This window comes from Octopus sinensis, linkage group LG7 (genome assembly GCF_006345805.1).
Source record: "Octopus sinensis linkage group LG7, ASM634580v1, whole genome shotgun sequence".
Classification (NCBI taxonomy): Eukaryota; Metazoa; Mollusca; class Cephalopoda; order Octopoda; family Octopodidae; genus Octopus; species Octopus sinensis.
The window spans coordinates 70,048,734-70,076,718 of NC_043003.1; the positions used below are offsets into that span (position 1 = coordinate 70,048,734).

Below are 27,985 nucleotides of genomic sequence, written 5' to 3' on the forward strand. Positions count from 1 at the left end.
TCATCATCGTTTAACATCCGCTTACCATGCTAGCATGGGTTGGATGATTTGACTGAGGTCTGGCGAACCAGATGGCTGCACCGGACTCCAATCTGATCTGGCAGAGTTTCTACAGCTGGATGCCCTTCCTAACACCAACCACTCCGAGAGTGTAGTGGGTGCTTTTATGTGCCACTGGCACGAGGGCCAGTCCAGTGGCACTTGCAACGATCTCGCTTGAATGTTTTTTCACGTGAGAAATCTGCTTATGCTCATAAACAGAGAGCAGGAGAGAGAGAGTCAATGGAAGAAACATTAAATCCTCTGATGTCTAGTAAGCAAGCATGGCCAAAATGCCTCATGCCCATACGAGATAATGCAGTTGATAATGTTTGTTACCTTGGGTGAGCTAATTAGTACTGGGCTTAATTATAGTGTAAGTATGGGTGTTATGGTAAGGAAATGGGGTGGAGGGTGGAGAGTTTTGGGAGTTTGTTCTTTTGTTGTCAACAAAATATTTCTGTTTTCATATAAACAGCAGACAGTGTAAGTAGGCTGTGCCTCTGCTTGTTATAAAGGGTAAATAAAATGGTTGGCATTAAGGACAGGAACAAGTGGCTTGCAATAGAGGATGACTACCCCAGTTGGAAAAAGAAGAGGTGGGTGATTAGGATATGTCAGGATGTCCTCCCAAGTTCAAACCCAGACTATGTCTACTCTGATAATCAGTGAATCCTCTGTGTGTGTATACATGTGACTAGGGTCCACATGTGAACATGTATTTCCACTGAGACTCTGTACATGAACTTTATAACCCATTCTATGTGGTTACTCAACTGGAACTTTTAGGGGTGATCTAATATCATTTCTCTTTTTATCAATTTATCTATCAATTCCAAAATTGGAATTACTTCAGTTAACTTTTTCAAAACTTACTAATAGGTGCAGGTGTGGCTGTGTGGCAAGAAGCTTGCTTCCCAGCCACATGGTTCCAGGTTCAGTCCCATGGCATGGCACCTTCAGCAAATGCCTTCTACTATAGCCTCTGGCCAACCTAAGCCTTATGAGTGGATTTGGTAGGTGGAAACTGAAAGAAGCCCATCAGATATGTGTGTTTGTGTTTGTCCCCATTGCTTGACAGCCAGTGTTGGTGTGTTTATGTCCCTGTAACTTAATGGTTTAGCAAAAGAGGTTGATAGAATAAGTACCATGTTTAAAAAAAAAAATAGGTATTGGGGTTGATTCATTCAACTAAATATTCTTCAAGGTGGTGTCCCAGCATGGCCACAGTCTAATAACTAAAACAAAAGATAATGTTTATTTATTTCTATTTGTTCCCATGGCATAACTACTTTGTTTTGCATATCTTTTTTTGCCACTGACATCTAATGTAAGAAATTTTCTCTCTGCAGAGGATCCAGCCGTTCGCACACGTCTCACGGAATGCTTGGAAACTATACTCAACAAAGCACAAGAAGCACCGAAATCTAAAAAGGCACAGCATTCCAATGCCAAAAATGCAGTATTGTTTGAAGCGATAAATCTAATCATTCACATGGACAGTGATCCTAACCTTTTAGTTAGAGCTTGTAACCAACTTGGACAGTTTCTTCAGCACAGAGAGACCAATCTCAGGTATATTGTGGTTTTATCCATATTAAAAAATGTCCCCTTCTTTATCTTACTCTCTAACTTCCTCTCCTTTCTCTTACAACTAGGGCACCCATGTATCTACTCTATAGCAAGACATGTTTCTGTTTCTCTATACATTTAATCTCTCAATTAATACAAATCCACCACCACCACCACCATCCTGCCTCAACATCACTCACCACCTCCCAGCTGAGGAATTTTGTCTTGCAAGTCGCTTGGTGACCCTGTTGGTGCTTGTGCCTTGTGAAATGCACTGGTGTTATATATAAAAAAAACAAAAAAACATCAGTACTATATAAAAGGCACCTAGTACACTTTGTAAAATGTTTGGGAAAAAGAAGGGCATCCAAACAGACAATGAAACCTGATGTGGCTCCTGGCCCTTACCAGCCCCTGTCAAACCATCCAACCCATGCCTGCGTAGAAAATAGATGTTTGATGATGAGGAATATTATCTATCTATGGTATCATTTTTTATTTAACTTTTTTGTTCTTCAACAAGTTAGCGCATGCCAAGGTCAAACTTGTTAAATAGTTTAAGTTTTATTGTGTGGTTAAGCATACTTCCCAACCATCTGATCTTAGGCTCAGTCCTACTGCGCATCATCTCAGACAAGTACTGGGGTCGATTCATTTTACTAAAATTCTTCAGCTTGGCCGCAGTCTAATGACTGAAGCAAGTAAAAGAGGAAAGATACTAAATGCACCCCAATTTCAGTAGTGAATATTTAAGAAAGAAACATTTTAGAGAGACCCAACTTTACATATAGGGGTGACATTTTGAGGATTTTTTAAGAAAAAGAGTGCATTTTATATGGTATCAAATACAGTAAATACATGATGTACATAACATTTTGTTTTTTACATTATTTACATTTGATGGATATTTGTTTGTTGATAACACAACGTTTTGGCTGATATACCCTCCAGCCTTCATCAGGTGTCTTGGGGAAATTTTGAACCTGGGTTCTCATTCCTAAGGTATTTTTCAATGTATTATCATTATTATCATTATTATTATTATATTATTATTATTATATGCCCATGGGCATATGGCATAGTGATTAAGAGCATGGGCTATTAACCTCAAGATTCCAAGTTTGATTCCAGGCAGTGACCTGAATAATAATAATAATAACAACAACATCAAAAAATACTTTAGAAATGAGAACCCAGGTTCAAAATTTCCCTAAGACACCTAATGAAGGCTGGAGGGTATATCAGCCGAAACATTGTGTTAACAAGAAGCAAGATGAGGACAAATATCCATCAAATGTAAATAATGCACATGATTCCTCATCTCTTAAATATAGAACTGTATTTTGTTTTGTTTTTTCCTTAATTTTTTTTAATTAAAAAAAAATTCTTGTTGCAGATATCTAGCATTGGAGAGTATGTGTTTGTTAGCAACATCTGAGTTTTCCCATGAGGCCGTAAAGAAGCACCAAGAAACTGTTATCACCTCTTTGAAGGTAATATGTTGTCTTTTTCTTTCTTTATCCCCCCCCCACCCGCCCATTTCTTATTTCTTTATTATTGAATATTTCCACTTGACTCTATGAAAGAACACATGTAACTATGTTTATTTGCACATTTACAATAGACGTATGGACGCAGGAGTGGCTGTGTTGTAAGTAGCCCGCTTACTGATCACATGGTTCTGGGTTCAGGCCCACTGCGTGGCACCTTGGGCAAGTGTCTTCTACTATAGCCTCAGGCCGACCAAAGCCTTGTGAGTGGATTTGGTAGAAAGAAAGTGAAAGAAGCCCATCGTGTGTATATGTATATATATATATGTTTGTGTTTGTCCCCCCCAACATCGCTTGACAACCGATGTTGGTGTGTTTACATCCCCGTAACTTAGCAGTTCGGCAAAAGAGACTGATAGAATAAGTACTAGGCTTACAAAGAATAAGTCCTGGGGTCAATTTGCTCGACTAAAGGCGATGCTCCAGCATGGCTACAGTCAAATGACAGAAACAGTTAAAAAGTAAAAAAAAAAGTGACACATGGTAACTGTAGCCACTTGCCATAGAAGCAACAGCTTTCACTGTTCATTCGCAAAAGAAGCAACTTTTGTAACTGTCCATTTGTGATAGAGGCACCGTTTAATATAAAGGTGCCATTTGTTGCTGTTTGTGCTAAAGGAAATATTTGTGAATAGTAAAAATGTTTGTGGGGCAACTTGTGAATTTCCATTTGTAATGAAGCATAGAATATCTTTAGTGTTGGTCACTTGTATGAAGTAGGAAAGACTTAGAAAAGAAACACAACAAATATTAAAATGCTACTTGCTGTTAGTTGAGTTTGTGATATGGCTTTGAGTCTAAGTTTTAGCCATTTCTCCTATGTTATTAATGCTCCTGAGATGCTGCTTGTCTTCAAGTGCAAAACCCAGTGTCCATGTAAGAAATTGAGTCTTCTCACCAACTTGTACAAAACAAGAAATTATTATTGTTTAATTTTTCTTCAGACGGAACGAGATGTGAGTGTGCGTCAGCGAGCTGTCGACTTATTATATGCCATGTGTGACAGGACCAATGCGGAAGAGATTGTGGCAGAAATGTTGGAATATCTGGAATCTGCTGATTACTCCATTCGAGAGGAAATGGTAGGTTTTCAGATTTTAATTTTTTCTTTGGGTTTTTTTTTTTGTGCTTGCACTCTTTAACCCTTTAACTGAAAAATTAAATTTATTAGTTATTCCGGTAATTATGTTAAATATCTATAAAAAAATTTTTAAAAAAAAGTAAAATTGATATTTTCTGTAAGTCACATTTTCTCCATAAACTTTGCATATCTCAACTAAAAGTAATTTCAGATATGACATTCCTCAACAAAAGATTGGTTTATAAAACTGCCTTCTGCAGTTAAGGGTAATAAAATTTTGAGTGGATGTATCTGATTTTTGTAGTAAAAGGGTTAAAAGCTTTGCAGGAGTCCAATTTCACTGGTATATATTTTCTCAGAGATGAAAATTCTGCCCATTTTAAATCAGATTCTTTATTACAGATTCTTATAAAAAAATCAATAGTTTAAATTATTGATTTCTGTTATTTGCAATATTTTTTATTGATTGCTTTGTAGAGAGGTTGAACTAGTAAATTTGAATCTGTAACATTGATAATTGTAATAATGATAATAGTGATAATAATAATTTCAAATTTCAACACAGTCATAGTTTTTTAGGGGAGTAACTTCACTCAATTTAATCTGATACTAATTTTATTAGTCCCACGAGAGTAAAAAAACAAAATTGATTTCAGTGAGATGTGAACTCACCATGTCATCTGACAAAACTCAATACTACAATACATTTCATTTGGATTTCTCTCTGTTTGGCTTCAGAGGAAAGACCATGATATATGATAATATTTATAGTATAACATTTATTATATAACAATATTTATTGTATGATATCTCATGTATTCTAATATTTATGCTTTCCTCAGAAGCATCATAAATGAAGTGAAATAGTTTTTATTAGAGACTGAGGATTGAAACCACATTGCAACCTTGACTAGGAAGCAGCTTACTTCAACGGCATGGAAAAGTGAACATTAAAAGGATGATGAACCCCTGATGCTAAACTTGTTACATCATATTTATTAGTACAGCTGTAAAGATTTGTTATAATTTTTTATTTAATTAATTGTTTTTCCAATTTTTTCCAGGTCCTAAAAGTGGCCATTTTAGCTGAGAAATATGCTGTAGATTACACCTGGTATGTGGATGTAATTCTAAACCTGATCCGAATTGCTGGAGATTATGTGAGTGAAGAGGTAAGCAAACACGGTATCATGTTCATTTTCTTACCTGAAATTTAAAATGGACTTTCTGGTCACATTGTAATATTTGGTGTATATGTGTATGTGCAGATGTACCTGCATATGTATATGTGTGTATTTGATCTCTAACAGAATGCAATAAAGTTGTCCCCTGGTGATCCATTGCAGTTAGGTATTCAAATGTACTTGAAACCTCCAATGCTGCATTCTATATGTTCAAACATACATAGGATCTAATGAGTTATATTTGTGTTCATCTTAATTTTCCATTCTGTGCGCATGTATATCAGAGCTAGTAACTTACACTCTGTCATATGTGCACACTGACATTGCACACACACACACACACACAAAATAATGTAGATTATTTTCTTAAATAGTCCTAATTTTTTTTGTCAAATTGTAAACACATTTATCTTTAGCCAGGTTGATGGAAAGATGTGATGCTGTGTCCAGTGTCACTGATCACCACAAGGCTTTGACTCTTTAGCTTTCAGCTTATTCTGTCAAATGTAATCCTTATTTACTCACATTGTTTTCAACTAAACATTCATTATCTTGTAGTTTTGAGATTTCAATGATGAGATTGTTTATCTTTAGAATGATATTGTAGGGTAGGTGCAAGAGGTTGGATCTGACCAGTATGAATATAAACAAGTAGAATATTTGGGTTAGGCCAATTTAAATGCTAAAAGGATAACATGGAACGCATTCAGGTCAGTGTGGGCTGTATGGTGACCCCTCACTAGTGCTGGTGGTATGAAAAAAGCACTCAGTAAGTGCTGTAAACTTGTTGGCAATTGGAAGGGCACCCAGCTGATAGTGGAACACAATGTAGTCCTTGCACCAATCAGATCATGTTAAACCATCCAACCCATGTCAGCATGGAGCTTTAACATTAAATGGTACTGCTGGTGCCACATAAAAAGCACTGGTGCTGGTGCCATATAAAATGCACTGGTGCCACGTAAAAAGCACTGGTGCTGGTGCCACATATAAAGCACCCAGTACACTCTGTAAAGTGGTTGGTATTAGGAAGGGCATCCAGCTGTAGAAACCAAGACAAACAGACTATGGAATCTGGTGCTGCTCTGCAGTCTGTCAGATCCTGGCCTTGCCAGCTCTTGACAAACTGTCCAACAAATGCCAACATAGAAAAAGGATGTTAAATGATGATGATGATGATGTTTATCATCATTATCATCATCATCATCTTCAAATTGCAAAAACTTGAAAAAGGAAAGCAGCTTTAGTATCAACCTTAGAATTTTAAGACTAAAACAAAGAAGAAAGAAAGAAAACTTCTGCAGATAGGATACAAATAGTATTGTTGTTCTAATTACAATCTAGAGTTGTCAAAAAATTAAACCAATATGTTATGCAAATGTAATACATATTAAAGTAATTAGCTGTTTTAAATTCAGTAAAGGGAGATGGAATGAATATGTCTCTCATTGATCATTAATTACAAAAATATTGGGTATTGGTTTTTACTTGTGATTGATCTTATCTTAATTCTATGTTACTTGGTCTTAATTAAGTGACTGATTAACAATACACATTCTGTTTTCGTTATCTTACAAGGTCTGGTATCGAGTTATCCAGATTGTCATTAACAGAGATGATGTACAAGGATATGCTGCCAAGACAGTCTTTGAAGTAAGGAATCTTTTAATTATTCTTTGTATTTTTTAACTTTTCATTGTTTCTGACATTGGACTGCAGCCTTTCTAGGACCCTTTCTAGAAGTGTTTGGGTCAAACAAATTGACCCCCAATATTTATTTTTGATGAAATAAGTACCAAACTGCAGTCTTTTTTGCTGAATCACTCTAAGGATGTAAGCATAAACAAACCAACACCTTTTGTCAAGCAGTGAGGGAACAAATGCCAACGGATCTGGTTGTGGGGAAATATTACCTTGCTTGGATATGGGTGAAGGTTGACGGTCACAGTATATCTGCCTCAACAAATTCTATCTGACCCATACAAGCATAAAAAGTGGACGTTAAATGATGATGAAGCTATTGTGGGTGAGTTGAAGTCAAATAAAAGGGTAAAAATCCCCTTCTGTCATGAAGACCTTGGGATTGCATCTAGAAAAGTTCTCCCCTAAGGCACAAGTCTGGACAAGGTTGTATATAGAAAACCAGCAGTCACCCATGCATACCAGCCTCCCCTCTCCATGCTACTGATGTTATCCTAGGGAAAGGCAAAGGGGCCGACACAGCTTGGCACCAGTGATGTTGTAACTCATTCCTACAGATGAGTGAACTGGAACAACGTGAAATAAAGTGTCTTGCTCAAGGACACAGCACACAGTTTGGTCCGGGAATTGAACTCACTACTTCATTATTGTGAGCCTAATGCTCTAACCACTGAGCCATGCACTTTCACCGAAGTCAAATAGTTCAGTTGGAAAATAACCATATCTTACCAGTATAGGTGAAAAATTTAAACATTTGAAAGGGATTTTGACTTGGTTATGTTAAGGTGTCATCATTGCAGATAAAATGCTTAGTGCTGTTGGCATATTTGATGGCTGCAGAATTGGTTACCTTGCATTTTTCTTTTACTTGGACTGTGGCCATGCTAGAGCATCACCTTAAAGGGTTTAGTTGAATAAATTGACCCCAGTACTTGTTTTGTTTTTAGCTTGGTGCTTGTTCTATCAATATCTAATGTTGAACTGCTAAGTTACAGGGATGTAAACAAACTGTCAACAGTTGTCAAGTGATGGTGGGAGACAAACACAGAAACACACGCATAAATATATACACATGTATGTATAAATGATGGATTCTCATCGAAGACTGCATAAGAGTTTTTAGTTTTTTGTTTATAGTGATCAAATGTTTATGCTGTATGTTAGCTCCCTCCCCCCATCAAATCTATGTTGCCTGTACAGGGGCACAAGTGTCCCATATGGGCTTCTTTCAGTTTCTGTGTACCAAATCCACACAAAGTTCTGATCTTGTATGAAACCAATCCCTGGTACTGAAAAGGCTGTGGACCTCTTCCCTGGGTGACACCATTTCTTCAACTTTTTCATGAATTAGAATAATGATTGTGATGTTTCTGCCATTGATAATAATGTTGAAGATTGCAAATGAAAACAACCCATTCGTTATATTTCAGTTCTGACTTACCGAACTGATGGTCTTTGATGATTTTCTTCACTTTCGTTGTAGGCTCTACAAGCTCCTGCCTGTCATGAAAACATGGTCAAAGTTGGAGGTTATATTCTGGGCGAGTTTGGCAACCTTATTGCTGGTGACCCAAGATCAAGGTAAAATACTTTTGCTGCTATCAGTCTTTGTTTCTCTGTTGACATTTTCAAATGAGAATTTAGGATTTTGTTAATGGACCTTCTCGTAGAGCAACCAGTTTTCTCTGAAATGAAAAATTACTTGCTTTGACAGACCTTTTGATTTGATCATTTGTCATAATTCATTACGTTTAGTTGGTTAATTTGTTGCATGCGCACATGTGCGTGTAATTTTTTGTATATATATATATATAGGATCAGAATCGAAATCGATCAATGGAAATCGATCAATAGAAATTGCAGATGTGTTACCAGTGCCGGTGGCATGTAAGAGAACCTTCCGTTTCGCGACCGTTGCCAGCACCGCCCCGACTGGCCTCGTGCCGATGGCACGTAAAAAGCACCATCCGTTCGTGTCCGTTGCCAGCCTCGCCTGGCCCTCGTGCCGGTGGCACATAAAAAGCGCCATCCGTTCGTGGCTGTTTACCAGCTCTGTCTGGCACCTGTGCGAGTGGCATGTAAAAAGCACCCACTACACTCACGGAGTGGTTGGCGTTAGGAAGGGCATCCAGCCGTAGAAACACTGCCAGATTTGACTGGGCCTGATGAAGCCTTCTGGCTTCACAGACCCCAGTAGAACCGTCCAACCCATGCTAGCATGGAAAACGGACACTAAACGATGATGATGATGATATATATATATATATATATATATATATATATATATATATATGCAGATTGGCTGTGTGGTTGAGAAGCTCAACCTTGCAGTCTTGGGTTCAGCACCTTGGACAAGTGTCTTCTATTATGAATCCAGACTGACCAAAGCCTTGTGAATGAATTTGGTTGATGGAAACTGAAAGAATCACTGTTTGTTTGTGTGTGTACATTCTCCTGACATCAGGTGATGGTTGTTAAGGAGTATTACCATTATACAAGTGATGTTGTTTGCTTCCAGTTATCCATAGAAAACATGTTTGGCCATGGGAAATGGGTGAGGATTGGCGACTAAAATGGCATCTGGCTGTAAAAAAATCTGCCTCAACAAATTCTGTGTGATCAATGAAAGTATGGGAAAGTGGATGTTGAATGGTGATGGTGATATGCTTCTACCCATGAAATATTGTTGGTGTTGAGAAGCCATCCAATAATGTCTCTAGCATTTTAAAGTAAAGATTATTTGCCAACATAATGTGGCAGTCCTGGTTGAGATGAATGTTACTGTTGTTTTAGTCCCAGGAAACATCAGCTCCAGCTGGCTATAATAACACACATTTGTGCCGTATCATCATCATCATCATCATTATTAAGGCTATGTTCTAAGTTCAAATTCCACCAAGGTCGACTTTATCTTTCATCCTTTCAGAGTCAGTAAATTAAGTACCAGTTGAGTACTGGGGTTGATGTGATCAACTGTCTTCCCACCCCCACAAAACCCAGACCTTGGGCTTTTAGTAGTGAGATGGCAGAATCGTTAATACACTGGCAAAAATGCTTAGCAGCATTTCATCTGTCTCTATGTTCTGAGTTCAAATTCCACCAGGGTTGAATTTGTCGTTCATTCTTTCAAGGTTGACAAAATAAATACCAGTGCAATACTGGGGTTGATGTAATCAACTACTGCCCTCCCTCAAAATTTCAAGGCCTTGTGCCTTCAGAAGAAAAGATTACTATTATAATAATAATAATAATAATAATGATAATAGTTGGTGGTGGCGGCGAGTGGATGTTAAATCTGTAAACTAGTTTTTGATTCCCATTTTCGGTTGGATTGGTAATTCCTTTGGGAAAAGAATACCAACCTGAGAAAAACAGAAAGTAAATGAAATCATCACGATCCATGTTAGTGAAATGAGATGATTGGGCGCAGCTGTTTGGGGCGCTAGGGAATTTGGCCTGGCAGAATGGATATTCAGCATATTTGGGCTGCAGTACTTTTTGATACTGGAGGCAAACAAACACACACACACACACATACATGCAGAAATATACATGTACAAAATAGACAGAGAGATAGATAGATAATAGAGAAAGAGAGAGAAAGAGATTATCATTTATTAATTGAACATGACCTAAATACCTGCTTTCTCTTCTCAAACATAAAGAAATATGTTCACTGAGAGTGAGAGAGAGAGAGAGATAATGAAAAATTGGTTTTAAATTTTGGTGCAAAGCCAGCAATTTTAGGGGAGGAGATAAATCAATTGCATCAACCCCCTGTGTCTAATTGGTATTTTATTGTAATGACCCCAAAAGGAGGAAAGACAAAGTCAACCTTGGTGGCATTTGAACTCTGAATGTAGAGACAAACGAAATGCTGCTAAGCATTTTTGCCGGTGCTCTAATGATTCTGCAAGCTCGATACTTTAGAAAATGGAAGAAATATTAAAAATATTCTATGTCAAATAAGTCAGCAATGCCAAATAAACAGCGCTAAAACTGCTGTGCCAAAATGTCTCGTACCCCCATCTTGCATTTGTAGTCCCCCCCCCTTTTTTTTCTAAAGCTTACTATGTTTCACTTAGACACCAATCTATATTCTTCTTTGTGATATTTTCTGTTCTAATAAAAGTGAAATTTTGAATAATATTTATATTTTCAGTCCTATTGTTCAGTTTGAGTTACTCCATTCAAAATACCACTTATGTGGAGCAGCTACCAGAGGCTTGCTACTCTCAACTTATATTAAATTTGTTAATTTGTTTCCTGAGATTAAATCATCTATTCAAGAGGTATGTACAACAGTCTTGTTTATAACCCAAATCATGTTTTGAAAATAGATTTTGTTGTGTCTTGGGTGGGTCATTATGCCATCAAGACACTCACTGGTTCTACTTCATTTCTTTATTTTTAATTTGTCAGTTGGTTAACCATTTAACCAATTAATTAATCCTTTTGATTAATCATTCAGTCAATCACTCAATCACCTAGGTTTGCTCTCTCTCTACTCTAGGTCACCTTCAGGAGTGGGAATTTCATTGATGAAGTCATGAATGGTGTGAAAAGGACTTTGAACTGATTGAGTGATTCACTGAATGATTAATTAAATAATTACTTGATTAAATGGTTACTTAATTGACTAGTAAAATTTAAAAAGTGCAATAAAACCCATATAAGTGTATGTTTATTATTGGTCTAATGACCCTCCCAGCATGCAACAAAATCTGTTTCAACATGCAACTTCATATCAAATATCTTGCAAAAAGCAAATTTTGAATAATGTTTAACCCTTTTGATACCAACTTGCCTAAGATCAGCCCAAGTTCTTTGACATAGACCGACTGTTTCAAAGTAGCCAAAATCATAATCTGCCATCAAAATGTTATGCTAAATTGTGCCAGGCTCCAGCATAATAACTAGAAAGTTATTTTATTAAATTCTTCATTATCTTAAAAATTACTTGAAACAAAAGCAGCATATGTTAACAGAAATATGCTAACAAAATTTTATTTCATCTCAAATTCTGGTGGCTTGATCAAATCTTTGTAATAAAGAAGATTTGATCTTTTTAATATTGAGGATTTTATTACAGCTGTTGTGAGGTGGTTGTGGTTGGTGTTGGTGGAGAATGAAAATGTCTTTCTAGGGCTGGTTGTGTATGGAATTAATGGCACTCAGAAACAATTAACAGAAGCTTTATTTACTGCACATAGTGTTGTCTGTGTTGGTCTTTGGATGAAAAACAACACCATTAACCCTTTAGCATTGAGATTGGTCTGACAAAAAGCAGTGCTTATTTAATCACGTTGTTTTGAATTAATCCTGAATTATCTCATAGCTTTGAAATTTTGATGATATGATTGTGTGTTTTTAGAATGACATTGTAGGTCGTCTGAACATAATGATATCGCCTGGTCTAAACACAAAACAGAATGTTCTGGCTGGATTTGGCCGGTTTAAATACTAAAGGGTTAACATACCAAGAGAGACATATTATTGGAATCTATGACAAACTAACTGGTACCTATCAACCTGTGGCTGGTTTGCCACAACTGGAAAATAATCCTGATACATTCATGGTGGCAAATCTGTGCCATGAGAATGGAGATGTCAAGCAGCTGTCTCAACATTCTAGAGCTGCCACTAAGAGACCCATTTCTTTTTATGGGGCTCATAAGAAAGATGTAGAAAGTCGTATCACATGTTGGCTTGATGCTGATTGGTCAGTTAATTGTCTAATCACATGAAACATCAGTGGTCCTATCATGGTGTCTGCTATCTGGCGATTCAGTTTTGAATCTGCTACACAGCCATTTGAATAATAAGAGAATTGATAGTTACCCTCGGCTGTCATATGGCAGCATGTACCATGCCTTCACACTTTGTAAATGGCACCTTTTAGATGATGATTTCTCGACAGTAATTTGGTCTGCTGAAACACAAGAGCCATATCTCTTTCAACAAAATTCCTACCATCTTTCAAACAGAAACTAAATCTATCTTGTCCTAAATATTATTCTTGACAACCACAAATGTTCTGATAATCAATGCTTTGGTTACCTTTAAATCATGGATCTATTCATGAGTTAAAAGTAGCTCCCCAACAGTAACAGTAATAATAGCCTGTCACGGAGTGATGTTAATGGTAAAGAATTATGTCTCGACTACTCAATCAATACTTTGAGAGCCAGGATAATATTCCCTTTGCAACATCTGCAATATGGAATAAAGAAAAAAAAATAAATAGAAAAATGAATTAATTATGTTTTCTTGATTCAACAGTCCTTACCATTAACCTCATTTTTATATATGAAACATAAGGCTGTGTGGTTAAGAAGCTCACTTTGCAATGATGCAGTTTCAGGTTCAGTCCCACTGTGCAGCACTGTGAATGCAAGTGTATTCCACTAAGGCCCTGGGCCAACCAGTATTTTGTGAATGAATTTGGTAGACAGAAAGTGTGTGTGTGTGTGTGTTTCCTCCTGTACCACCACTTGACAACCAGTGTTGTTATATATGATCCTCTAACTTAGAGATTTGGCAAAAGAGGCTGATAGAATAAGAACCAGACTTGGAAAAATAAGTCCTGGGGTTGATTTGTTCAACTAAACCCTTCAAGGGCAATGCCCCAGAATGGCCACAGTCCAATGGCTGAGACGAGAAAAAGAAAATGAAATTTCATTTTTCAAATTCAAAAAACATATTTCTAAGATAATGGTTTCTTTGTGTCATTAAACCTCATTCTTATGCCAGGAACATGTTTAACATGTTGTTTGTGAAGAGAGTGCAATTATGAATACAAGGGGCTGAAATGGCATTCCTCCAAAGGGTCTCTGGAGTAACATTACACTGCAGGATGCCATAGTTGAGAGATCAGGGAGTCTCTCCAGGTCAAGTCACTTCTGTTTCTCATTGAGAGGTCATGGCTCTGGTACAACAGATACATGATTAGAATGTCTCTGGGAAGAATTACAAAATGGGTTCAAGCTGAACCAACTGGCAGGAGACCTAGGGGTAGACCAAGAATGAGATGGTTGGAAAATATCCATAGTCTCTGTTGGTCATGCTTGAGAAACCATCTGGAAAGTATAATGATAGTTACTTCTGATTAGACCCTATGGGGGTATGTTAGGACTCTGCACCCCATGACCCTCTCCAGGAATAGTGAGTGGAGAAAGTAGATGGATAGAGGGAAGGGCTCTACATTGTTTTACTAAGAAATTTTTTATGTTTTCTAAATAGAAATTTGTTTTTAATGGCAATATTTTTCAGTTTAATAGTTATTGTTTTGTGTTTTTTCTTTTTTTTTTTTTCGCAGGTCCTTAAAAGTGGTAACAACTTAAAAAATCCAGATGTAGAAATCCAGCAACGTTCAATGGAATATTTACAGCTCAGTACTGTGGCCACTGCTGATGTCTTGGTGAGAGCAATTAACAATGTTTTACATCCTTCAGAGGGGAAACTGGGTCAATAAGATTATGAAACTGGATTAAATCAAACATCTTCTTTAATTCGGAGCCTCTAAATCGTATTTTTAACTTCCAAAAATTAAGCTGTGCTAGTGGCACGTAAAAAGCACCAACTGATCATGGTTGTTGCCAGCCCCCTCTGCCACTGGCACGTAAAAAATACCCACTACGCTCTCAGAGTGGTTGGCGTTAGGAAGGGCATCCAGCTGTAGAAACACTGCCAGATCAGACTGGAGCCTGGTGCAGCCTCCTGGCTTCCCAGACCCCAGTCAAGCCGTCCAACCCATGCCAGCACAGAAAATGGACGTTAAACGATGATGATGATGACTCGGTTATCATAGATCAGTAGTTTATACTCTAATCTTACAGCTTGGGAACTGGCTGTCCTCATAACTTGAAAAAGACTATGAGGCATATTGCTTCTTCTGGCCGTAATCATAACCTTTAATTTCTAACTTTTAATTGTAATTTTAAGAAAAAAGATGGAAGAATATATTACATTGTTATGATGTTGGAAGGGTAAAATTATTACTTCTGGAGGATGAAGTTCAATTATGGACATATCTGAGAACTCATATTAACAATAGTAATAGTTTGTGATTTTCTTTTATGGGCACAAGGCTTCAGAATCTGGGTGAAGGGGTTAGTCAATTTACTTGACTATATCAGTGCTTAACTGGTACTTGAACTCAGAATGTAATGAGTTGGAAGAAGTACTTTGAAGCATTTTGTCTTCTGTGCTAATGATTCTGCTAGCTTGCCACTTTTTACAATGATAATGATAATAATAATGATAATGATGATGATGGTAATTATATTTACAAATAGTCTTAACTCTTTATTTCTAATTGCTTTTCTACATATCATATTGATGATATGATTAGCACTGCTATTCATATATTTATTAATAATTCATTATTAATTTTAGTGTTTAAGTTATATCCTTCATTTAAAAAAAAAATTGCTATATGTAATTAACAAGTTTGATTACACAGTTTTAAAGGGTTTACTTCTATATTTCTCATTTTAACTAAGTATATTGTTTTATTATCAAAAAGGCTACTGTTTTGGAAGAAATGCCTCCATTCCCGGAACGTGAGTCTTCGATTTTGGCTAAACTGAAGAAAAAGAAGCCATCAAGTGTGCCCGAAACAGCAGAAATAAAGGAACATAAACATATACCTCAGGCCCAGATCAGCAACAATTTGGAACATGCTAGCTCACCTCCATCATCACAGGTCAGCTTTGAAAAATTTGCTCTCTCTTCACCATTTCTGGTAATTGATATTCTTTGTAGATATAGTTGTATAAAAATGGTGAGATAAAAGTGTTAGCTGTGAAAAGAAATCCCACACAAATTTGCTTCAGATAAAAACTTCACCATAGATAATAATAAAGAGAATTTGATAGATATACATACTTATATTCGTGCATTCTTGATGTTGCTTGCTTTCTGACTCATATTTTCAATCCAGTCTCATACTGTGAAGAGATAATTACCTCCCTTCGTATTAAAGGTCATCCAGAGACCACCACGCGCGTGTCCTAACGAAAGACAATCACTTAAAAAAGTGGTAGCCGTTTAGAAATATATAAGAGAGAAAGAAAATACTTGTGCATTATTTAATAATTTGTAAAATTTAATGAGAAGCAATCTTTCAAATGTAGGAAATAATATTCTTGAGTCAGTTTTTACAAAACTTCTTTGTAAAATATTTCTGAATCTTTCCACTAATTTCTTCTAAGTTGGTTTTTGTTTTGGAGATTTAAAGTTTTACTTCTTAAAATATCCTTTGTTTACGATGGATTGTTATAGTGTCTTTTGTTGTTTCACAGGGCAACTTTAAATCAAGGGTAAGTGGAAGCACTACAACCCTCCCTCTATGCATTATCTTGGATTAGATCCCAGTGTAGCTACTTTAAAACTACTTCAGATGTAGACATTATTTTCAAGTGTTTTCTAGAACTTCACAAATTTCATCTGCATAACTGGCTTCCCTTTCTGCATCTGTGTGTGTAGATTGATTCATTGAATCTCTAATAATACAGAAATGATGCCACTTATTTCAAATTCTGCTACTCTTAATTCAATGTATTTTTTTACCCTTTTCCCCATTTCAGCATTCCACTCCTAGCAACACAGGTGTCTCTATAGATCTTCTTGGGCTGGGATCTTCTACACCTTCCACTACAAATAAGCTAACATCAGCAAGTGGTCTGCTGGTCGATGTTTTTGCTGATAATTATCCTACTGCATCAAACGGCTTAGAATCATCCGGACTAACGTTGGGAGCAGATGAAAGTTTTAAAAAGTACGTATTCCTGCCTGTTTGTTATTCATTTATTTGTTTCAGTCATTTGACTGCAGCCATGCTGGAGCACCACCTTTTAGTCAAACAAATCAATCCCAGGACTTAATCTTTGTAAGCTTAGTACTTATTCATCGGTCTCTTTTGCTGAACTGCTAAGTTACATGGACATAAACACACCAGCATCGGTTGTCAAGAGATGGTGGGGGGACAAACACACAGACACATAGATATACGAAGGGCTTCTTTCAGTTTCCATCTACCAGATCCTCTCACCTATTTCTTTACTACCCACAAGTATCTGTCTTATCATATATTTTCTTGTTCTTATTGGATAGTATGGGAAGCATGTTTTTTATATATCAATATTATTATTATAATTTTATAATTTTATAGTTAGATGAGGCCTTTGGTTATTTAAACAGACAAATATAATCTTTAATGCCTAAGACTATACTACAATGGCATATATGGACAATTTAAGTTGGATCGTCTCTTGACCATAGGCTAAAACAGCTGTAAGGAGCAGTTTATTTGTATTATTTTTATTTTATTATTAATTTACATCATCATCATCATCGTTTAACGTCCGCTTTCCATGCTAGCATGGGTTGGACGGTTCAACTGGGGTCTGGGAAGCCCGAAGGCTGCACCAGGCCAGTCAGATGTGGCAGTGTTTCTACAGCTGGATGCCCTTCCTAACGCCAACCACTCCGAGAGTGTAGTGGGTGATTTTATGTGCCACCGACACAGGTGCCAGACGGGCTGGCAGACGGCCACGCTCGGATGGTGTTTTTTATGTGCCACCGACACAGGTGCCAGACGAGGCTGGCAGACGGCCACGCTCGGATGGTGTTTTTTATGTGCCACCGACACAGGTGCCAGACGAGGCTGGCAGACGGCCACGCTCGGATGTGTTTTTTATGTGCCACCGACACAGGTGCCAGACGAGGCTGGCAACGGCCACGCTCGGATGGTGTTTTCTTATGTGTCACCGACACAGGTGCTAGACGAGGCTGGCGGACGGCCACGCTCGGATGGTGTTTGTTACGTGCCCTCAGCACGGAGGCCAGTCATTGCGGTACTGGCTACGGTCACGTTCGGATGGTTTTCTTATGTGCCACCGGCACTGGTACCACAAGGATACAAATTCCATTGATGTTCATCTATTTTGATTTGGTTCGATTTGATTTGATACGATTCGATTCGATTCGATTCTCACTTGCCTCAACAGGTCTTCACAAGTGTCACAAGAAGGAAGGTATGCACAGGTGGACTGACTACGTCCCAGGTAGGGGCCACGGATTATGGCTTCACTAGTCTTGCCGGGTCTTCTCACGCACAGCACTTCCATAGGTCTCGGTCTCTAGTCATTTCCATGGTGAGACCTAACGTCCGAAGGTCGTGCTTCACCACCTCGTCCCAGGTTTTCCTGGGTCTACCTCTTCCACGGGTACCCTCAACTGCTAGGATTGGCACTTTCTCACACACCTCTCTTCATCCATTCTCGCCACATGACCATACCAGCGCAATCGTCTCTCTTGCACACAACAACTGATGCTTCTTAGGTACAACATTTCTCTCAAGGTACTAACGCTCTGTCGAGTAAGTACACTGACATTACACATCCATCGGAGCATACTGGCTTCGTTCCTCACGAGCTTACGCATGTCCTCAGCAGTCACGGCCCATGTTTCACTGCCATGTAGCATAGCTGTTCGTACACATGCATCATACAGTCTGCCTTTTACTCTGAGCGAGAGGCCTTTAGTCACCAGCAGAGGTAAGAGCTCCCTAAACTTTGCCCAGGCTATTCTTATTCTAGCAGTTACACTTTCAGCGCACCCACCCCCACTACTGACTTGGTCACCTAGATAGCGGAAACTATCAACTACTTCTAGTTTTTCCCCCCGGAAAGTGACAGAAGTTGTTTTCTGCAGATTTTCGGAGGTCAGTGCTCCAGAGCACCTGCCACATACAAAAACTATCTTCCCAGTTAGCCTACCTTGACATTGCTGCACCTCTTATGTGTCCATAGCTTACACTGGGTAATCTTATAGAGTTCTACCTACACCTTTTCTACAGATCGAACAGGGCCATCTCTTCTGATGATATTTGTGGGTTTTCTACCTTTCTACTTATTAGTACTTTGGTTTTAGCTAGGTGACTCTAAGGCCCCTCGATTCTAAACCCTCCTTCCACACCTGGAACTTCTCCTCCAGTTCTGATAGTGACTCAGCGATTAGAGCGAGGTCGTCAGCATAGAGGAGCTCCCAGGGGCAACCGGTCTTGAATTCCTCCGTATTGCCTGGAGGACTATGATAAATAGGAGGGGGCTGAGTACTGAACCCTGGTGGACCCCAACCTCTACTTTGAATTCTTCTGTGTACATGATGCCAACTCTAACCTTACTTACGGCATCTCTGTACATGGCTTGCACAGCCCTCACATGTTGATGTATATTGTTTTGTTAGATTTTCACGTTCCTATTTGTATAATTAATAAATAATATGAAATTGTAATATCCATAAGTTGATGATCGAAATGAATTTGTTCCCCCATTTTCTTTCATTTCATTTCATTTCATTCATTTCATTTGGGTTTGAGTCCATGCTCAGGCCAAGTCGAAGACTCCACCCTCAGAGTCTGGTGTGGTTGCCAGGTTGTATTCTCTGCTTAAATTTGACATGTGTAGGAGCGAGTTTGAGTCAGTTTGTGCTCGTTGTGTATATCCTGGGAGATGGGGTTCATCTCTAATGGTGCTTAAGTATCTATCCAGTTGCAATTTGAATGATTCCACACTGCATCCTGATAGATTTCTGACATGTACCGGAATGGAGTTGAACAGTTGTGCTCCTCGAACCAACAGACTTGATTCTCGCAGGGTTTTTGCTGCCTGGCCAGCCTTTTTGTTGATTGGTGGCAGCTGGCAGCGTCTTCCGTGGCGCAGTGAGTGGTAGGTTTGATACCAAAGTTTGGCACCTTCTGCTCTATCATTTTCCAAATGTATATAATTCGGTATCGCTCAAATCTTCTTTCTATTGAGTACATCCTCAAGGTTTGAGTCTTTGCCAATAGTCCAGGTCCCTCGTTTCTGAGAAGTATGAGGTAAAATTTCTTGGAGCGATTCTATCTTAGATAGTTGGCCTTTGTTGTTGGTGACCACAACTGAGAACAGTAGTCAATCCTCGGAGTATCATACTGTTCCAGAGGGTTTTCATTGTTGAGGTATCTCTTGATTTGAAGGTGCGCAAGATCCACCCGCTGTACTTTCTGCAGTAAGACAGACTGAGTCAAGGTGTTTCTGAATTTTAGGTTGGTTCCCATGTGGATGCCTAAATCTTTCACATACTGTTTTTCCTTATTTGTTGTCCTGATGGGTTTCTGTAGTTTGTTGTATTTTTCAGATCTTGATCTGTTCCGTAGCGAATTAGTTCAAACTTCTTATCATTGAACAACATGTTGTTTGTTTCCTGCCATTATATATGGTGGTCAGGTCCTTTTGTAAGGCCTCTGTATCCACCTCGTCTTTGATTTGTCTCATGACCCTGGTGTCATCAGCAAAGGATGAGACGTTGCTGGTTGTATCTTCATCTATGTCAGAGATGAGGATGAGAAACAGGATTGGGCCGAGTACTGTACCCTGAGGAACACTGCTGGTCACAGGTGATGGTGTTGAATGGGTTCCATTCACAGTGACTGTTTGAGTTCTATTTGTAAGGAACTCGTTTATCCATGTACCAACTTTTCCTCCTACTCCTAGCTTTCGAAGTTTGTGACCCAGGATGCCATGATCTACCTTGTCAAATGCCTTGGCAAAGTCGAGGTAGATAACATCTGTGTTGTATCCATCTCTAGATTTTCTAGGATTTGGTCATGGTGTGCCAGTAGTTGGGAAAGGCATGATCTACCTAACCTGAATCCATGCTGGTTGCAATTCATCAGATTGTTGGATTCCAGGAACTCAACCAGTTTTCCACAAACTATTCTTTCGAAGACCTTGATAATGTGTGATGTCAGTGAGATTGGTCTGTAGTTCTTTGGTTTTGATTTGCTATCCCCTTTATGTATTGGAGTTATGTGTGCTTCTTATATGTATTTGGTATTTTGCCATTCTCCATAGATTCCCTCCATATCATGTAAAGGGGTTTCGACAATTGTGCCTTGCAGTTTTTAAGTATCATGGCATTGAAACCGTCAGGCCCCGCAGCCGAGTGCATGGAGAGCTTGTCTATTGCTCTTGCTATGTCTTCTGGGTTGAAATCAATGTCGGATAGGGTAGGTTAGTATGGTCGATATCCTTGAAGAATTTTCTGGGTCATGGATCTTCATGGTTTTAGATGGCTCACTGAAGACACTTTCATACTGTTGACCCAACATTTCTGCCATTTCAATAGGGTTATTCACTACATCCCCATTTTGTCTCTGGAGAGGTCCTATTGTTGACTTGGTGTTCGAGTATTTCTTTGCAAAACTGTAGAAACATTTTGGATTTTTCTTGATGTTTTCTATGGCTTTCTTTCTGCATTGTTACGTTCTTCATCATAGTGTGTTTTAGATTGTCTTCTAATCTGTATATTTGGTCAAGGACTTTCTGTAATTCATGTTTTGATGTCAGCTTAGATTTTTGTTTCTTAGTCTTGACCTTTTGCGCATCAGGATCTTTCGCTCCCGTGGTACAGGTTTTTTGTGGACTTGGTTTTCTTTAGAGGAACATTTTTTTCACATATTTCTTCGATCTTGTTTAAGAATTTCTTGTGTTTATCTGGCCCAGTAAGGTAGAGATCCCAGTCAATGATTTGTAACTGGTTGTTAATAGTTTCCCAATTTGCCTGGTGATAATCATACCTGCATAGCTTTGGCATGTCCTTTTGTTTAAGAGTTGTGGCATTGGGCTCATTACCAATGTGTAAATGCATTTCAATAATATTGTGGTCTGAAAGGATTGTTGGGGTGAGTGAAGGTCAAATAGCGTGTCCTCGTTGTTGGTGAAAACCAAGTTGATCGTATTATTATTTCTTGTTGCTTCTGTCATCATTTGTTTGAGGTATAATTTCTCTGTGACTTCCAACAGTTTGGCTGCCTGTATTTGTTCAGCTTTTGTCCCCAGTTTTAGTATGTGTCCATGTGGCCAGATGATGTTAGGAAGTTGAAGTCACCAAGGAGGATAATGTTGGCATTGGACTTGCCATGTTCCCAGAATTTGTTGGAGCTTCGTCAGTGGCTCAGTGAAGGATAATGTTGGCTGTTTGGCGCTCTGTACATTATTGTTCAACTGTATTAAGTTGGATGATTTTTATGCACAGCAGGTTGCAGTAGGCATTTGATTCATTGACAAGTTCTATGCATGCATAGGTATCATGGATATACATGAAACGCCCCCATGGGATCTGCCTTGTCTATCACATCTGAAGATGTTGAATCTATTGATTGTGATTTCGCTGTTGCGGATGTTTTCGTTGAGATGACTTTCAGTAATTCCAATTATTTTGGAGTTGTTTTCTGTTGCTAATTCTTCCAAGAAAGGGACTTACACTGTTTTGTTTTCGGATAAAGACCCTGGATATTTGCTGTTATTATGCTTGTTGTACCGGATACATCTGCCTATTGTTGGCAAGACTGTTGTGTAGTTGCTGGACTGTGCTGACTGGATATTCGGTCTGCTGGGCTGTCTGTATTTGTTGTACGTGCCCTGTAAGTCCAGGTGTCAGCCTTTGTATCATGTTGCCTGGTTTTGCTGAGTCGTCTGTATGGAGTACAGTTGTTGTAGTTGGTAGATTATGCCTAAAAAACTGCTTTCATTCATTACTATATCGAATTTCTGCGAGTTTGGGTTTGTTACAGCTGATGTATGCAATTGAGTAGCATGATTTTCATTCGCTGTTGAGCCATGACCTGGGTTCCGCATTTTGGGGAAATGGTTTTCATACCCTGCTGAGCCATGACCTGGTTTCCGCATTTTGGGAAATGGTTTTCATACCCTGCTGAGCTTGTCCTGGTGGTGTGGGTTCAGTAGTTTTTATGCGAATTGTACCCTTCCGGTGCATAAATTTGCAATTCTCACCAAAAAATTCTTTTTTTCTCAGCGAATTGCGGCACGAATTTACGGTAAAATATTTTTTACCTTCACCCATTCAATACAGTAACTGAATTAATTGCATTGCAATTATAAGCATTTATGTATTTAATATTTGGGTACTTTACCAGCAGTATATTGGATAACTGATATCCCATAGTGGGTTAACTTCATAACCCCTATCTTACTTTGTACTATATATATATATGTTTCTCCCCTACCCACTGCTTGACAACCTGTGCTGGTGTGTTTATGTCCCCATAATTTAATGGTTTGGCAAAATACCAGGCTTTGAAAAGAGGTACTGTGGGTTGATTTATTCAACTAAGATTCTTCAAGATGGTGCCCCAGCATGGTCACAGCCTAATGACTGAAACAAGAATAAGATACAAGATAAAATGCATTGAGGGACTGACTGACCATTAGATACATCAGTTAATCCGTGCCCTTCTCAAATGCTTGTAGAGTTTTGTAGATTTTTTCCTTGCTCCAAAAGACTTTTGTTGATTTTACATTCTGTTTCTATGTTTGGGTTTTCTTCCTCTAATTTGGTAAAACCCAACGATATGATAGAAGATACTTGCCCAAGGTATCACACAGAGGAATTGAACCCAGAACCTCATTGTGACGTGACTTTCTTAACCACTCAGCCATCATCATCATCATCACCATCATCATTTAACGTCCGCTTTCCATGCTGACATGGGTTAGACGGTTTGACTGAGGACTGGCAAGCCAGGAGGCTGAACCAGGCCCCAATCTGATCTGGCAGTGTTTCTACAGCTGGATGCCCTTCCTAACGCCAACCACTCTGAGAGTGTAGCAGGTGCTTTTTACGTGCCACTGGCTCAAGGGGCCAGAGGAGCTGGCATCGACCACGATCGGATGGTGCTTTTTACATGCCACCAGCACAGAAGCCAGTCAAGGCAGCACTGATATCAGCCACGTTCAGATGGTGCTATTTATGTGCTACTGGCACAGGGCTCACAACTACAAATTCTATTTGATTTGATATTGCTGATGTTGATGTACTTGACTCGGCATCGGCATCGGCCACCATGTTGGTATTATTTGTCCATTTGTTAATTTATTTCAAAATATCAATTTTGTGTTTTTAAATATCTATTTTACAGTTTGTATAAAAATTATTTCATATCATTTCAAAAAACCAAAAACCCAAAAAAAAACCACGTGTATTGACTCAACTGAATATCTTTGTTTTTTCTTTTTTTTCTTTGCAGATTTATCTGTAAAAACAATGGTGTGCTTTTTGAAAATGACCTTTTGCAAATTGGAGTTAAATCTGAATACAGATGTAACTTGTGCCGATTAGGAATGTTTTACGGAAACAAAACATCATTCCATTTCACAGCTTTCTCCGTTGATATAGAATGTTCAGATAGAATTAGCAGTCATATCCTTTTATTGGCATAGAACCGTATTTTGATGGCATAAAAGATGTACAGACATACTTGAGGCACCACAATTTCAGTAGTGCATATTCAGGAGAAGACGTTTTTAGTACTTTAACTCTTTCATCACTACCACCACCATCATCATCATCATCATCATTATCATCATCATCAAATGTCCTCCTCCCATGTTGGCATGGGTTGGATGGTTTGACAGGAGCTGTCAAGCTGGAGAGCTGCATCAGGTTCCAATTGTCTCTTTTGGCATGGTTTCTGTAGTTGGATGCCCTTCCTAACATCAACCACTTTACAGAGTTTACTAGGTGCTTTTCACGTTGCACTGGCATCAGTGCTTTTTACATGGCCACCAGCACAGCTACTTTTTATGTAGCACTAGCACGGGTGCTTTTTACATGGCACAGCACAGGTGCTTTATATGTGCCACAACCATATTCCTGTTGATATAAACTGCGTTTGTTTCAAATAATTTTGAAAAGAATGAATTTAATAAAATAACCTTTTTATTAGGATGCTGTTTGGAGCATAAATTAACATGAAATTTTGAGTTAAAGAATGTAATATAGGCCCAACATTGCATATTGGGTGATTTCTTGAGACAGTTTTTGGAGGGGGACAAAAGTGCATCTTATGTGCCATCAAATACTGTAAATTATTTTAACAAGTAATTTAAAAAAATTTACTTGAACTCTGTGTATTTTGGTATTTTGTCTGTTTGTCTTTTTCAATAGTTGTTGTATTTCCTTAACCTGTAGTACAGTTGAATATACAACCAAAACCTGTTGGAACTGTAATAGAAGGTGGGGCTCAGGTCCAGCAGATATTCAACGTAGAATGTGTTGAAGAATTTACTGAATCACCAATTGTTCACATAAAATTCATGTAAGTGGTAACTCAACTCACTTCAGAACCCTTCAAAGGGTAAAATGACAGCTTATAATAGTTGATGGTATCTGAAGTGAATTTAGTTTTAATGGGGGAAGTTTTTGTTCTGTATTGGGAGGATCATTATGCCAATAATAAACACTAGTTCTCCTTCACCTTCTTAGTTTTAATTTGTCAATTGGTTAACTATTTAACCAAGTAATTCATTGATTGTTTGGTCAATCAGTCAATCAATCAATCAATCAGCTTGGTTTGTCAATGTCCCTTTTGTCACCATTCATGATCTCATCAGTACTATGCCCTCTTTCCACTGCAGATCTACTTCAGGTCACAGGAGAAACCTGCTTGATTGATCAAACAATTAATCAAATCATTGATTGGTTAAATGGTTGACTAATAATAATAATAATAATGTTGAAACATCAAGAGGCTTCATCCTCAAGGCCTGCAAGTATTATTGTCAAATGGTTAATACTTAATAATTACTGGTTAAAATGTATAAAAATAATTTAGTTACTTAATTATTCCACTGTTAAAGCAGATATTTTATCACTAACATAAGACAATGAATATTTAACTTAATAATGAATATATGGTATCCTACATACTAGGTTCAAGTCCTGTTCAAATCAACTTTAGCTTTTTAGTTTTCATAATTGATTAAAAAGAGTACCAAGTGTCCTGGGTAGGACTTCAAACTGCATCCTGTAGTGAGGGCCCTGGTTTCAAAGTTCCAGGGTTTTGAGGAGTATGGAACCACTTCTTAGCTACTGTTGTCCCCAGATCTACTCTGACCTGGAGTAGAAGCACTTGCCAGGCTCCCAGATATGGGTTAATTAGTATGTCATGGAATTATCTCCAAAAGAAGATCCCTGACAGACACCCCAAAAGACCCAAGGCAGAGGTCATTTAGCTCTTTAACAACTCATCTAAGAGAAGGTAACTCCATACAAATCTTGCATCCTGTTAACTAGTGGGCTTGTGGAACTTGTTGTACTAGAGTTTTCTACATAATTCTATGTGTTGTATATGCACCTTTGATGAGTTGTAGTGTGCCTGAACACTATACACAATAATTTCATCATCATCATCATTATTATTTAAAACGAGTTTGCAAGACGAAAGAGTGGGACCAGCTCTACTCAAATCTTACCCACTATAATAATATTCATTACACAGGGTTCAACAAGGTGCAGCTGTAGAGTGTTCCTAGTATACTGTATTGTTGTTTGAAACCTACATCTGTCCCCAAGTCTGTGGAAAATGACCATTGCCCTATGGCTGCCTGGGTACAGGGTCAAAGCTGATGATTTCAAGTGGAATCTATTCTACAGCTGCGCCTTGTTGAACCCTCCTTCATCATAGCAACAAGAGAGTCCAGTCATAATTTTAGTTCATTTACTCTCCATCTACAAATTTCTGTCCTTATGGCATTGTGATAAATTATTATAAATGACATTACCAATATGATCACCATGAAAATGCCCAAAACAATTGTTCCTGAATATAATACCATTTCCTACTTCTCTGTTTCAGGTATAGTGGTGCTCAACAGAAAATCAGTTTAAAGTTACCTGTCACTCTAAACAAATTTATTGAATCAGTTGAAATGAATACCGAAGTATTCTTTGCTCGATGGAAAGCACTCAATAAGTGAGTAAACTATAAATTGATAAAGCAGAAAAGTTTGTTCAGTTGTCTAACATAAGCTTTGTCTTTCTACATCATCATCGTTTAACGTCTGTTTTCCATGCTGGCATGGGTTGGACAGTTTGACTGAGGTCTGGAGCTCCAATCTGATCTGCCAAGGTTTCTACTGCTGGATGCCCTTCCTAATGCCAACCACTCTGAGACTGTAGTGGGTGCTTTTTATGTGCCACCAGCACAGGTGGCACTGGCATCTATCACATTTGGATAGTGCTTTTTATGTGCCACTGGCATAGGAATCAGTCAGTGGGTATTGGTATTGGCCACATTCACATGGTGTTTTTTACATGCTACTGGCATGGGAGCCAGTCAGGCGGATCTGTCATCGACCAGAATTGGATGGTGTTTTTTTTATGTTCCACTGGCACGATAGCCAATCAGGGGACACTGGCATCAACCATGTTCGAATGATGCAATTTACATGCCACCGGAATGGGAGCCATGCAAGATAAAGGGAAAATACAGTATAACTTTGTTGTTGTCTGCCTTTAACATTTCTAAAATTGACTATTCTCTGTAGGGGATTTGCTAGAGAAATTGCTCTACATAGTACTGTATTTTACTCTCCCAAAATTGACTTGCATTCCTTCATTTTTGGATCAAGATCATCATCAACATTATCTACCATCCATAAAAAACACCTGTGCTGGTGCCATTTAAAAACACCCATGCTGGTGCCGCATAAAAAATTACCTGTGTTGGTGCCATCTAAAAAGCACCGTATAAAACGCACTGGTACTGGTGCCATGTATAAAGCACCCAGTATGCTCTGTGAATTATTTGGCACTAGGTAGGGTGGCAATGGAGCCTGGTGCAACTCTCTGGTTTGCCAGCTCCTGTCAAGTCGTCCAACCCATGCCCGCATGGAAAACAGGCATTAACTGATGATGAATTTGAATTCCATACTGGCATCAGTTGGATAGTTTGACATGCTCCAGTGCATTCAAGGACTGCATCATGCCCCAGTGTCTTCTTTGGTATG

At 38.4% G+C, this 27,985-nt stretch overlaps 1 protein-coding gene across 2 annotated transcripts in view; it reads left to right on the forward strand.

Annotated features, from left to right (window-relative positions):
• LOC115213914 (AP-2 complex subunit alpha-2) overlaps positions 1 to 27,985 on the forward strand; it is a 173,231-nt gene that overhangs the window by 141,384 nt on the left and 3,862 nt on the right. The window contains exons 9-21 of one of the 2 annotated variants that reach the window (XM_029782892.2): positions 1,392 to 1,614; positions 3,008 to 3,104; positions 4,106 to 4,243; positions 5,307 to 5,414; positions 7,005 to 7,079; positions 8,611 to 8,708; positions 11,290 to 11,419; positions 14,446 to 14,547; positions 15,655 to 15,873; positions 16,718 to 16,908; positions 24,223 to 24,395; positions 25,170 to 25,293; positions 26,833 to 26,949. In XM_029782892.2, coding sequence (XP_029638752.1) covers positions 1,392 to 1,614; positions 3,008 to 3,104; positions 4,106 to 4,243; positions 5,307 to 5,414; positions 7,005 to 7,079; positions 8,611 to 8,708; positions 11,290 to 11,419; positions 14,446 to 14,547; positions 15,655 to 15,873; positions 16,718 to 16,908; positions 24,223 to 24,395; positions 25,170 to 25,293; positions 26,833 to 26,949 — 1,795 coding nt within the window. The remainder of the gene's footprint in view (positions 1 to 1,391; positions 1,615 to 3,007; positions 3,105 to 4,105; positions 4,244 to 5,306; positions 5,415 to 7,004; positions 7,080 to 8,610; positions 8,709 to 11,289; positions 11,420 to 14,445; positions 14,548 to 15,654; positions 15,874 to 16,717; positions 16,909 to 24,222; positions 24,396 to 25,169; positions 25,294 to 26,832; positions 26,950 to 27,985) is intronic. The other variant, XM_029782893.2, reaches the window with a different exon arrangement.